The sequence below is a fragment of the Perca fluviatilis genome, chromosome 10, assembly GCF_010015445.1.
Source record: "Perca fluviatilis chromosome 10, GENO_Pfluv_1.0, whole genome shotgun sequence".
In the NCBI taxonomy this organism is placed as follows: domain Eukaryota; kingdom Metazoa; phylum Chordata; class Actinopteri; order Perciformes; family Percidae; genus Perca; species Perca fluviatilis.
The window spans coordinates 2,842,198-2,854,715 of record NC_053121.1 but is presented as its reverse complement, the minus strand read 5'-3'; the positions used below and the strand labels follow the sequence as shown (position 1 = coordinate 2,854,715).

The following is a 12,518-nucleotide window of genomic DNA, read 5'->3' as shown; positions in this document are numbered from 1 at the left end:
AGGCTGGTGACCACCAGAGCAGATGTGGTGCAGTCACTGACCCAACCCACAGCTCAGAGCAGCGGCGCAGCATTGTTCACATTAATGAATGTGCTTTCCCCTGCCGTGTACCACCAGCGGAGGATTATGGCAACATGAATAATCGAATACAAAGCCCTCTATGGTCTTAGGAGCCAAAACTTTCTTAAAAGTTAATGCCCCGCTCAGGGCAAACAGCTGATAGATAGATAGATAGATAGATAGATAGATAGATAGATAGATAGATAGATAGATACTTTACCCTGTGATTCAGTCTGCATGGTAAGGTGCTCTATGGGAGTGTGTCATGGTGGTAGTGCAAATAAGTCCAATAGTTTAAGGATTAAGTCTAGAGACCAGCATTAAATATGGACAAAATAAGAGAAGAATGTAGACATAGTAATATAAAAAAAACTATAGCAGTGCAAGGATGACGTTTAAAAAAAAGACAGCATTAAATATGGGCATTATAAGGGAATAAAGTAGACTGTAGGATAGACACAAATCAACAGTCAATATTAGAGGTATGACTTTTATGGTTGAAAGTAGCCCATATTGATACACCTTTGCTCATTAACCAGCTGAAGTTGTGTAAAGTACGATATTCAATTGTTTTATGCACCTATAGGCTACTTTTTTTTTTTTTAAATAGCTCTATTAAAGAATTGAGCTATCTAGCTTATAAGCTCCCAACGTTTTATCTTTATTTAACGTCTGTTTATCCGGCCAACACACTCAGGGTCTGGATATCATGTTTTTAATTCATTAAACATTCTGGCATCGGGCGTCTGGCTAGCTCAGCTGGTAGAGAAGGCGCCCATATATAGAGGTTTACTCCTCGACGCAGCGGCCGCGGGTTCGACTCCAAGCTGCGGCCCTTTGCTGCATGTCTTTCCCCCTCTCTCCTCCCCTTTCAAGTCTAAGCTGTCCTATGCAAATAAAGGCACCTGATGTATATGACTAAGCTATATTTCTGCAAAACAAAATCTTTATGATTTGTACAATGGGTCTACATTTGTAGATTTGAAGTGTTTAATTATCAGACACAGGGGGCTGCACGGGAACACAAGTTTACATACAAATGGTTTATAGCCTGTATTGAATTTGGGCTACAAACAGTCTACCTGAGTCCTGACACCACACACATGCGCAATAATAACACTCCGTCCCCCAAAAGCTTTTTTTCGTGCACGAGCCTGTCACCTCTGGTGCGTGGGCGGCAGCAAACCGATTAACACCTTGAGGTGTGGCGCTTTTATAATATCCAGCTGTAGAGCTGGCCGACACGTGGCCACAGCTACGTGTCCTACACATTTGTTTCCTAGGTTAACCCTTGTGTTGTCCTCCGGTCAAATTTTTTATATCAGAAATATGAGTTTCTTACAACCAAATTGCCCCAAAATAACATGGATGGATGCATGCATGTACGTTGTATGGAACCCAGACAACGTTCTTCGCATGTAAAATAAATGATTACTTTCATTGACTTTTGGGTGTTTTATTCAATTAGCATTTGGAGAAAAAAAAGTGTTTAAATGGTTTTAAAACACAATCCTGACTAAACTTTGACATAAACCAGTCTGTGATTCACTCAACATCCTCTGATCTCAACTATTAGTCAAAATAAGTGCGACAAGAGGGCAGTACGATATGCAACTACTGCCGTGATGAGGGTCATTGGAAAGACCAGTGAGTGCTATTAAATATATATATATATATATATATATATATATAGGCTGTATAGGCTATAGGCCTACATACATATATATATATATATATAGAGAGAGGTGTAGGCCTATGCCTTGACGCAGAAGGTCAAAGGTTCGAGTCCGACCTGTGACGATTTCCTGCATGTTTTTTCCCCTTTCTCACCTAGCTGTTCTTGAAAAAAAAATGATTTTATGTCATTTAAATGAGGTTTATTGACCATGAAAAAAGAGGGACAAAAACGTTTTAAAAAAGCAACAAAAGCATCAAATAAAAGCGACAAAAACGTCGATAATTTTGACCTGAAAGTAGGCCTATAACACGTTCATGGTCGACGGGAAGACAGCGTTACAAAAATATATATATAAAGTCCCGTTATAGAGAACTATAGATGCTCGTTACGTGAACTGAAGTCATCAAATGGTTTGTTGATGAGGCCAGAAGGTGATTCATCACTTTGCATATTATTGTGTTCGCGCTGATGTGGCAAAAACCAACAGTTAGCCTACAGAACAACTGCTGATTGAAATGTTTAGTGATGCGTTCCCGAGGCTGCAGTTATCTAATAAGACTGGGGAAGTCCCCTACAATTAAAGTTTAAGGCCATTAAAAAAATACATGTCCGCGTGCTTTTTGTCTAAACAAAGTAGCTAGAGACCTTTAAGTAGATAGGATACATCCGCATCTATTTTACACTGACAATAGGCTACATTCTGCCATATAGGACCCATTTTATCTCCATTTAGACAGATGCATCTCAGGTGGAACACTAATCTGAATTGATTTACTTTTGTCCTGTGAGCTTTTCTTCGGAGGGTTTAAGCTTAAAAGCGCACAAAAAGAGCATCCCGTCCAGAGATGAGCCCAGCGGGACTAACACCATCATATAAAGGATGCTTTTCAAACAGGCTTTGAAGGAATGTCTGGACCAACCTACGGGTCACAAGATCATACATGGGACAAGGTATAGTTTTACATCTTCAGGAAAATAGACTATAGGAAAATATTAAATGAAATATTTGCAGACGTAGCCTATAGTGTGTTATAATTCGTTTTAACCCGTCCAGTCGACCATTCACTTGTTTTCCTCCTGGGTCAAAATGAACCCGGTCTGTTTTAACTGTTTATTAGACTTAGGCTTAGACTTCTCTTTATTGATCCTTTTGGGATGATTCCCGCAAGGAAATTAGATTTCCAGCAGCAGATTTCAGCTTACAAAACACTTAGAAAAAGAAAAAAAAGGAGGTATAAAAAAAACAGTATAGAAAATACAATATAAGAATAACAATAAGACTTTTAGCTAAATATAGGAAGTAAACAAAAACTACAGATAAATAAATATATATCTTTATATAAAGCAAAACGTATTCACGTATCACCCAATTCTGTGTTACACCTTCTTAGCCAACTTCATACCAACTTATTACCAATAGTTTTACACTTGTTTTTGGAATTCATGATCAATGGTCATGTAATGCATGTCATTTACATGACATGTTACGTCATTTTGGAGTTAAAAAAAGCAGAAATTATGAATTATTTAACTAATAGTTAAAATCACAGGAACATTTGTTGATGGATTATCACATAGCCTACTTCAACAGATGTCAAAGTTTAGTCAGGATACTGTTTTGAAACCATTTTATTATTCTTAATGGCAGCACCTAATAACATATGTGGTCTAGGAAGAAAAGAGATTCTATACATTTAAATAAAATACCCCAAATTCAATTAAAGAAACCCATATTTCTGATATAGAAACTTTGAAAGACAACATGAGGGTTAAGGGGTCTCAAGCCCAAAAGGGTACATGCTCCTTTAAGTGCGTAACTAACAGCATCTTTGCTCCATGGATGCACTATGTGGAAAGAAAGCGGTTTCGGTATAGGTAGCCTACATGATATAAAGTTAGGCCTTATCAACAAACTGTAATGCCCAATTCTAAATATCCCACAGCAAACCATGGCCACCATAAGCCAAGTATTTAACAGTAATGATTAGAACAGCTTGCATTCGGATGGTTGGATAGGCTACTTAAGCCACGATGGTGAACAATTATTTACGTTTAAGGGGGCATTGATATGTTGATCAGAAGGAGCCTGTTGCTTTAAGTGCAGTCTTTTAAATGTAGAAAAGCGCACGACAGTGGCCATTACCACACTGTCCACACTGCAGTAGCCTATTTAGACCGTGTCATCCAAAGTACAAAACCACTTTAGAGCCTCAAATTCTAAAACTCAGTAAGCAACCCACAGCCCAATTTCCCGCTGAAACTCTAAATTTGGGCCTGTATCCATAAACTTCTTTTACATGGTGGGATTTGTCTGCAGGATTGTAAATAGACTGCAGGCTTTAATTAGGCCTAGGATATATATGTATATATATATATATATATATATATATATATATATATATATATATATATATATAATTGCTTGTAAATCACAACATTTTCACTCCCACTAACGCCGTGTGTATTGTTGTGGTTAATTTTGGTCAAGTTTATCACGGATGGTTCAGCCTCCCCCACCACCAGAGACAGCTGGCCTGGGGGTCAATTTTAGTGGCTCTTCCAACACGAACAGTGGAATTCTGCACCTGGACAATTAGCCTAGTCTAAGTGTTAAAAAAAAACACTTAGACTAAAACCTACAATTGTTAATGGTCGGCCGGAGGAGACTGAACTCAAAGTGTTTGTATTGTACTATTTATGCCTACAGTTAAATACTAGGCTATAGAAATAGAGTGAAGCAGTCTGACTTCTGGACAGTGTGCGAATGGCCACTTTCCTTTACTATTCTACATTTGAAAAACTGCACTTAAAGATCATAGAAGCAACAGACTCCCCCGCAGTCAACACTTCAATAGACAGAATGTGTCATAACTGTTGTCCAGCGTGGATAAAGTATGCGTTAACTGTCCTTTGGATGTCCCCCTTCTCTTTAAACGTGCAGCTGTAACGGCTGCTCAAGTACGAGCTATCCACACATCAAATAGGCCACTCAGATGAGTTGGAAAGTTCAGGAAACTGTGCTTTATTGTGAATGGGAACAGAGAATTCAGCAAGCACAATCATAAAATAAATCCTAGCATCATTTATTTAACATGTATGAGCAAAAATAGAAAAATAGAATAGCACCTTTGTTCAAATTGTTAATGTCAATAAAACGCATTTTACGCACGCGTCTCAGCAACACTAAACACACTTAAGTATTCATGTTACAGCAAAAAAAAGGAATCTGCGAACACTTCCGCATAGAAATATCACATAGCCTATTACTATAGCCTATCAAAAAAAATGATGCGTGTGCAAAACAGCAAATCCTAAAGCAAAAACGCCACCGGAAGTGGATAAGTTGTAAAGGAAAATATCTTCACTGTACAATAGAATCCAGGCTGTAGTACAACATATACATAGGCCTATTTACACAGCCTGTCGGCATCTAAAGTATAGCTACATATCTAAAATAAAAAAGTCTGTGTCAAAGAGCCTGTCACTGAGGCCAGGGCCTCCACACAGGGTCAGTTGTCATGGCAAATATCTTCACTGTACAAAAGAGTCCAGGCTGTACAACAGACACATAGGCATATTTACACAGCCTGTCGGCATCTACAGTAGCTACATATCTAAAAAATAAAGAATCTATGTCGAAGAGTCTGTCACTGAGGCCAGGGCCTCCACACGGGGCCAGTGATGTGCGTGCAGGCTGCCGTGGACGAGAGCAGCTCCCTGGTGTCACAGTGGAGGCCAGTCCTCTGGCTGGTGTATGGATGAGAGATCCCGTGCTGGTGGTGATGAGGAGACAGAGCGGCCTGTTGCCCTTGAATGTTCCCGGGAGATGAAGGGTGAGTCTGTGGCTCTGGGAGCGCAATAGAAGCCCGGACTGTACCATCTCCTTCGGTCTCCTCTAACTCCTGGCTCTTGGTGGCTATGAAGTGGCTGACCCTCAGCAGACAGGACCTCATGCCGTCCTGGTAGTTGTGCTGGCGGTGGCGGGTGGCGGAGGTCGGTCTCTGCTCCCGGGATAGGAGTCTCTTCGTGGGCCGGTGACCCTTCTCCACCTCCTTGTCCGTCTTCAGGAAATTGACCACACTCTCCAGAATCTCTGCCTTCTCCACCTTTGGATTTTTCAGTTTCTAAAAAGGAGAAATAAGAGTACACTCAATAAAAATAGGAAGTAGGCTATATATATATATATATATATATGTTACATTTGGTCAGATATCAAACTAAGACAAACGCATGGCGCACAGGCGTACCTCGTTGTGGGTGTTATCCAGCATCAGAAGTCGTAATGTCTCCAGACTGTGGTTGATCCGCTCGCGTCTGCGTTTCTCCATCAGAGGCTTAGACACCTTGGGATTGGAAAGTTAAACATTACAACCCTGAACAACACTGTAGGCTAGACGCTATTCTCTTCGGAAATATTCCCTTGTAAAAAAATCATCAGAATCAGCAGCTTACCCTTCTCACACTCCTCTGCCTGGGAGACTCTGGTGAAGATAAAGTTTTCATGCTTAAAGTTGACTCGTCGCTCCCGTTTCCACTGTGAATAAATCCTAAACGAAAGATGGCACGATTGACTGTGTATGTCCTCGCATTTACAATTTGTTTGTTGCAGATGACCCCGCCCCTCGCGGGACACGCCTCTCATTCACTGAGCAGCACGCGGCCTTGAACTGAAGAACATTTGAATTTATTTAAATCCAAATCATCTTCTTTTTTTCACTTCTTTTCACGATCAAGCTAAACTGAAAGTAGCCTTTAGTGTAAAATAAAGGGAGCGTGTCATATGCGCTCTTTCAGCGGTTACAGTCTGGTTCATTCATGAAAAGGGTAAATTCACCCAAATCATAAATCAGTCTTTCTGACTTAAAGTCCGTGGTTTAATCGAGTCATTCACACGCAGTAGTTTCAGTCTGAAGTAATGGAGGTATAGACCTCATCATTCAATGTTACTGAAAGTACTAGTCTTGTATAAAGTATTTGGAAGCAATACTTGAGTAAAAGTACAAGTAGAAAAACGACTTTGGTAGATGTTTAATTTAAGTCCCCTTTCACAATATCACTTGAGTAAACGTCTTATCTGACATTTACTTAAGTATTAACATAATTTTCTGATATTATATGTACGAAAAACCTTGATAATAATCTTATATTGTGGCTACCTGATAGCAAAGTGTAATATTCGGGGTTTCCACACCCTCTTAAACATCAAATTCAATGTCTGACATCAACAAAGAGAAAAACAGAAACACAATTTAATTTTTTTGTTAGGAAGAATCTTTGACTCCGACGTCCAAAAGCGTTTCTTGCAAGTAACGAGTAACGAAGACGCTTAGGGGAAATGTAGCGGAGTAAAAGTATACATTGTATTTAGTAGTAGTGGAGTACATACAAAGTGTCCAGAAATATAAATAACGAAGTAAAGTACAAATACATGAAAACGAAGTAATTGTACTTCGTTACCTTACACTGGAAACTACTTTGTAGTTAAAGGTCTGTTGAGTATACTGACTAAGTTGTATTGCTTGATAAATTCCAATAAGGTTACTTCAAATAGGCTACATTTTATATTAACATAAAAAAGCTAAACATATGGTTCCATCACTTTTACTTCTATGCCTACGTCAATGAATAATAGGCTACAATTAATTTAACTTTTCACTACATAGCCTACATTTTTCGACTACATTACAGAATTAAATTACAGATAATAGGCTAGATGTAAGTGTGAAGCCATTCCTAACCCCGTCCCGCACCGGGCCAGGTCTTATTGAGCCAAATTGCCTGATTCGCACCTACCGTGAACGCGTGTGCTGTGTTTACCTTAAAGGGGGGTTGCTTTCAGGAAGACTCTGGACTTCTTAACCCTCATGTTGTCTTTGAGGTCAAATTTGACCCGTTTTCAAAAGTTTCGATATCAAAAATATTGGGATTCTTTCAACCAAATTGCCCAAAAATAACATGGATGGTTCCATACACGAAACGGTCTGTGACTATCCATCAACAAACATTCCTCGGATCTTAACTATTAGTCAAAATAATTGATAATTTCTGGTGTTTTTTTTTAGGTAGCCTATAATTTCATTTAAATGAGGTTTATAGACCATGGATTCCAAAAAGTTTGAAACTATAGTGGTGATAAGTTGGAATGAAGTTGGCTAAGAAGATGTAGGCCTAATACAGAATCGGGTGATCATTTGTTATTTGATGCTTTATAGCCTATATATATAAAACAGGCACAACAGACCACAACAAGTGCATGGTCGACGGGAAGGGTGAACTGCAGACCTGTGCAGGAACAGCTAGGCCTATATGTTTAATGTTAAATGTAGATATGATTTCAGGCTGAAGTTTGAGGTTCTGGGTAGCTTTCTCCGCACTGCATTGATGGCCCCCCTGATCCCCATAATAGGCCTAAAGTGTGGAGATAACACCGGGATGATCGGATCACTGGGATCCCCTAGATTAAGTGGCTTTTCAGAGGCAATGATACTTCCGTTTCAAATCAAAGAGAGGGCGATTAGTGGAGGCTCAGAGATCACAGCTGGTAGCCATGGAGACGGGGAGCTCAAGGAAAGGCACTATGATGATTTAAACATAGCAAAGCCTACTAGCCTACCATTTCAAATAGTCACCTTTTTTCCTAGGACTATGATGATGTAGTTATAGCTAGCCTAGGAGGAGGACACATAACCCTGTAGTTTTTATATTACTATATACATTATTCTCTTATATTGTCCATATTTAATGCTGGTCTCTAGACTTTATCCTTGCACTATTGGACTTATTTACACTACCACCATGACACACACTTTCATAGAGCACCTTACCACGCCTAGTAGGCTACATTCATATAGAATTTTTATTTTGTATCTTCTCTGCTATTGTCCATATTATTCATGTGGATTTGTTATTTTATCATCCTGTTTATGATGTATGTGTATGTTGTGTGTGATGTCTTTAAGCTATGGACCATGAATTTCCCCTTGGGGATCAATAAAGTATCTATCTATCTATCTATCTATCTATCTATCTATCTATCTATCTATCTATCTATCTATCTATCTATCTACATGTTATAATTATTTTTGGTAAATATAGGCCAGCTGATGCACTGTTGAACCACGTGGACCCGCCCCTCAGATAAGTCCTATAACATGCTCGCCTGAGCCTGTGATGGAAACTAATTAGTGAAAATGGGCCCTGTGGTGGCAGATAAATGGACCGCTGACTTCTAATATCGGGACTCGTCGGGTGTGTCGGCCACTCTGACAAAAGAGCTGAAGGAGCTGACCGGGTTGGGACGTGAAGTCAACACATGCTTCGATTTTTTTTTTTTAAAGGGATCTGGTGTGAAGTCCAAACATCAGGTCACAAGCCGACCTGAACGCAGCGCACACTTAACACTTTGGTGTAATAATCATCCTCACACGTTCATCGCTCACAGACATAGCCCTTTTGCCAGGCCACCTCAATGTGGTTGGTTCATCAGTTATATTCATTAACTCTATAGGCTATTTTCTACAAAGGCATACATCGGGATGTCTGGCATTTTGAGTTCATGTTTATGTGTGATAATTGGCTGTATTAGGCCTACATTTACTTCATGACTTTATTTGGACCAACACGCTCTCATTTGGTCTTTTTTATCACTTATTAAGTGTGGATGTCTCACACATCATAAAAAGTCCCCAAGAGCTGCTCGCTTTCTCACTTCATTTCTGTTCCCACGAGAAAAAAAAGCTTTCCCATGGTCTCACTTCTAGGAGGCGTTAAAAGTGATCAGGGAGCCCACAACACATTTAGCCTAATGCAATTAATAAATGGTAAAAAAGATGGCCATCCAGACTCATAAAATAACGTTTCAATATTTAGGATAGGATACTCCACGTAGCCTAGATACATCATGAACTGTTCTTATAATAAGGCAACCGAAATATTTAGCTTAACCCTTTTATGAGTGATGTAGATGGATACATACAACTCATCAGCAGGCTGCCTGTCCGATGATGTCATCTTTTGTAAAGATAAACTATAGGTTATTGGTAATAGTGTTGCCTTTAATATGATTTGTTACATGAGTAATTGCAGAGACACCTCACTATGTGATCACTGTTTAAAATGTAGTTTCGATTTTATCCGTGGCCCGTAATAAAGTTAGTCTGGAGACCATTTTCGGCTAAGTGTCGTCACTCACACTTGTCAGCCAATCACAGGCAGCACGAGCTCTACTTATAGTCGCCCACGGGCGACAGGAGGCTGTTTAAACTGCTGCAGCCTCCTGTCAGGACCTTTGGACCAAACACTGCAACATGACAAGGAAACTACAAAACCCAAGTCTGGAAGATGGCAAGAGAAAAAGGGTAAGAACTTTTCATTTATTTATGTAGTAGCCTATATATATATACTATTTTCAAATAAGGTTTTATAAGTTGTTACTCGTGTTTTATTAATGTTAATAAACCATTGTATAATCCGTCATAGAGCAGAACTAAGCTGTTATTGAGAAAAAAATGTTTGGCTGCCAGGTTTATCAATTAAAGGAAAGGAATTATTACAACTTTTAACTGCAGGCATGATAACCAACAAGGTTTTTCACAACCTGACAACCCAAGTTGTACTTATCAATGGCTTATAACTGTAATTAAATTGTTTATATATATATATATATAAACAATTTAATTAAAACAATACCTGTGACCACAACTTCACCATACTCACACAATGCGGTTCATCTCTTTCTAGGTTCTGAAACCAGTCGTGGAAAAGAAGAGAAGAGACCGAATAAATCAAAGTCTGGCTGAACTGAGAAGTTTGCTGTTGAATCATACGTCTGATCCAGTGAGTCATGTCAACAAAATCCCATCCAGCCTCTATACGTATTTAAGGGAGTCATGACCTTGCAATAATGAAATATATTTCTCCCTTGTTTCACTGTCATCACCCACAGCGGCTGCAGAATCCTAAAATAGAGAAAGCAGAGATTCTTGACTTGGCTGTGGAATATGTTCAGAAGTTGACAGGTGGGAAGACGCCGAGAAAGGGTTAGTCAGACACAATTGACTTGTTTAAAAGTATGCCATTTTTCTGCTGCAAATCAATTTTAAGTTTCATCTTAATCCTAAACACTCATGTTTTATCCCTCGCCCTGGTGTCTTTTCTTTGCTGCAGACTCTACTGATGGTCACGTGAAGACTCATGCTCCTGTGGTCAGCCTTCATCGTCCAGAGTCCAATGCTCCTTCTCTATTCACCATTGAGAGTGCAGGCTTTCAGCAGTGTGTGGCCCAGCTGAGCAGCTACATGCACAAAATAACACCAGCCCAGAGAACGAACCTGCTCGAGGGGCTTAAACATCACACAGAGAGCCAGCAGCCAAATAATATTAAACCAGACTTCAGCCACAGAATGACTGAGACTGAGACGGCTAAAGGACCAGATGGAATATGTGTGGACGCCATTTGCACATCTGAGAGGAGGTTTCCATCTTGCTCCCCATTTCAGCCTCACTCTTGCTCCACACCGTGTCACGACTATCTGTCCCCTCCTCCCTCTCCCTGGCTTTCTCCTTCTTTTTCCACATATGTCACCTCTCCTCCTTTCCCGTCATTTACCTCTCACTTCTCCTTCCCCCCGAGTCTGTCACCTCTGTCTTCCAACACCTCCTTCTTTAGTTTCTCGCCCACGGCTCCTCACACTGGCCCTCCTGGCCTCCACTGCCCCCCTCTCATCACACTGGGATCCCCTCCACACCCTGCACAGAGGGAGGGGTCACCAACAAACTCCTCTTCGTCCATGTGGAGACCTTGGTTTTGATCAAGTGGATCAGAGACTGACAACTGAGAAGAGCAGAGCCACCTAGTGGGAACTAGCTGGAATCATCTGTGGAGAGGATGAAAAACTCTCCATGCTGAGAATGTATAGTGTACATATTAAAATTTCCTATATTTTGTATGTCTTTCCTAAATAAAACTTGTACTTGAACCGATAAGTCTCAGTTTGTAAATGTATCTACTGTATATCTAATTATACACTCACTGTGAACACATTGCAGGCTTAATGTTACCTCACAGGCCTTGAGTTCACTCATCAAAAATGTTATAATATTTACACTTTATAATAGGAAGCACTTTATAATAAGGGTACATGAAATATCACGATTTCATGCATGACTTCATGCATGAAAAAGCATGGATTCATTCATTTAGTACTTAATAAACTATCAGTAATGTCACCCGTTTCTAATGTACAAGGATTAATAATATCTCATGCATGACTTGCATAAATAAGATATGATTAATGGTGGCATAATCAGCAATCATCTTTGTGACCCCTCAAACAAGAAACTTTTGTCAAGCAATTTCAGGTGTACACACACTCAAAAGTTAGTAAAAAGTAAAATTGATAAATATCTTACATTCATGTTTTATTGTCTTATGCTGTTGTGAATTTGATGTGTATTTTGTGTAAATGCAGTGACCTTAGTATTATTTTGCGTAAATGCAGTGACCTTAGTATCATTTTGCCAAACTACTCCTTTAATTCTTAATATATGGACCATTATGCCACCATTAATCATATCTTATTTCTGAATGTTAAAGATGGAGCAGGTCAGCACGAATAGGGCCACAACCATGATGAAGTAATGAAGAAGTAATGTTTAGTTCATCATGATTACAACACAACAATTCAGTATTTTCACTTTAACTACAGATTTGCCAATGACGACGACACGGACATCATTAACCCTTGTGTTGTCCTTCTGGGTCAAAATTGAAAATGAACAC

General features: G+C 39.6%; 2 protein-coding genes across 2 annotated transcripts; one reads left to right on the top strand and one right to left on the bottom strand.

Moving 5' to 3' along the window:
* Positions 1-4,732: 4,732 nt before the first annotated feature.
* her5 (hairy-related 5) lies at positions 4,733-6,379 on the bottom strand. The gene is made up of 3 exons (XM_039813773.1): positions 6,191-6,379; positions 5,986-6,081; positions 4,733-5,862 (listed from the first exon to the last, which is right to left on the bottom strand). The coding sequence occupies exons 1-3, from the start codon at positions 6,239-6,241 to the stop codon at positions 5,386-5,388; spliced, it is 624 nt and encodes a 207-aa protein (XP_039669707.1). The 5' UTR covers positions 6,242-6,379; the 3' UTR covers positions 4,733-5,385.
* A 3,637-nt stretch (positions 6,380-10,016) lies between these two features.
* On the top strand, positions 10,017-11,629 carry her11 (hairy-related 11). The gene is made up of 4 exons (XM_039814051.1): positions 10,017-10,095; positions 10,478-10,573; positions 10,683-10,776; positions 10,904-11,629. The coding sequence occupies exons 1-4, from the start codon at positions 10,045-10,047 to the stop codon at positions 11,545-11,547; spliced, it is 885 nt and encodes a 294-aa protein (XP_039669985.1). The 5' UTR covers positions 10,017-10,044; the 3' UTR covers positions 11,548-11,629.
* The last annotated feature ends 889 nt before the right edge of the window (positions 11,630-12,518 follow it).

What these genes read in the sequence shown, in the direction of transcription:
- her5 (XM_039813773.1), bottom strand. Translation starts at nt 6,241, where the DNA reads ATGAAAACTTTATCTTCACCAGAGTCTCCCAGGCAGAGGAGTGTGAGA. An exon ending in GGCAGAGGAGTGTGAGAAGG is followed by an intron (nt 6,082 to 6,190) that starts GTAAGCTGCTGA and finishes TCCAATCCCAAG; the next exon opens with GTGTCTAAGCCTCTGATGGA. An exon ending in TGGATAACACCCACAACGAG is followed by an intron (nt 5,863 to 5,985) that starts GTACGCCTGTGC and finishes TCTCCTTTTTAG; the next exon opens with AAACTGAAAAATCCAAAGGT.
- her11 (XM_039814051.1), top strand. Translation starts at nt 10,045, where the DNA reads ATGACAAGGAAACTACAAAACCCAAGTCTGGAAGATGGCAAGAGAAAA. An exon ending in AAGATGGCAAGAGAAAAAGG is followed by an intron (nt 10,096 to 10,477) that starts GTAAGAACTTTT and finishes ATCTCTTTCTAG; the next exon opens with GTTCTGAAACCAGTCGTGGA. An exon ending in TGGGAAGACGCCGAGAAAGG is followed by an intron (nt 10,777 to 10,903) that starts GTTAGTCAGACA and finishes TCTTTGCTGCAG; the next exon opens with ACTCTACTGATGGTCACGTG.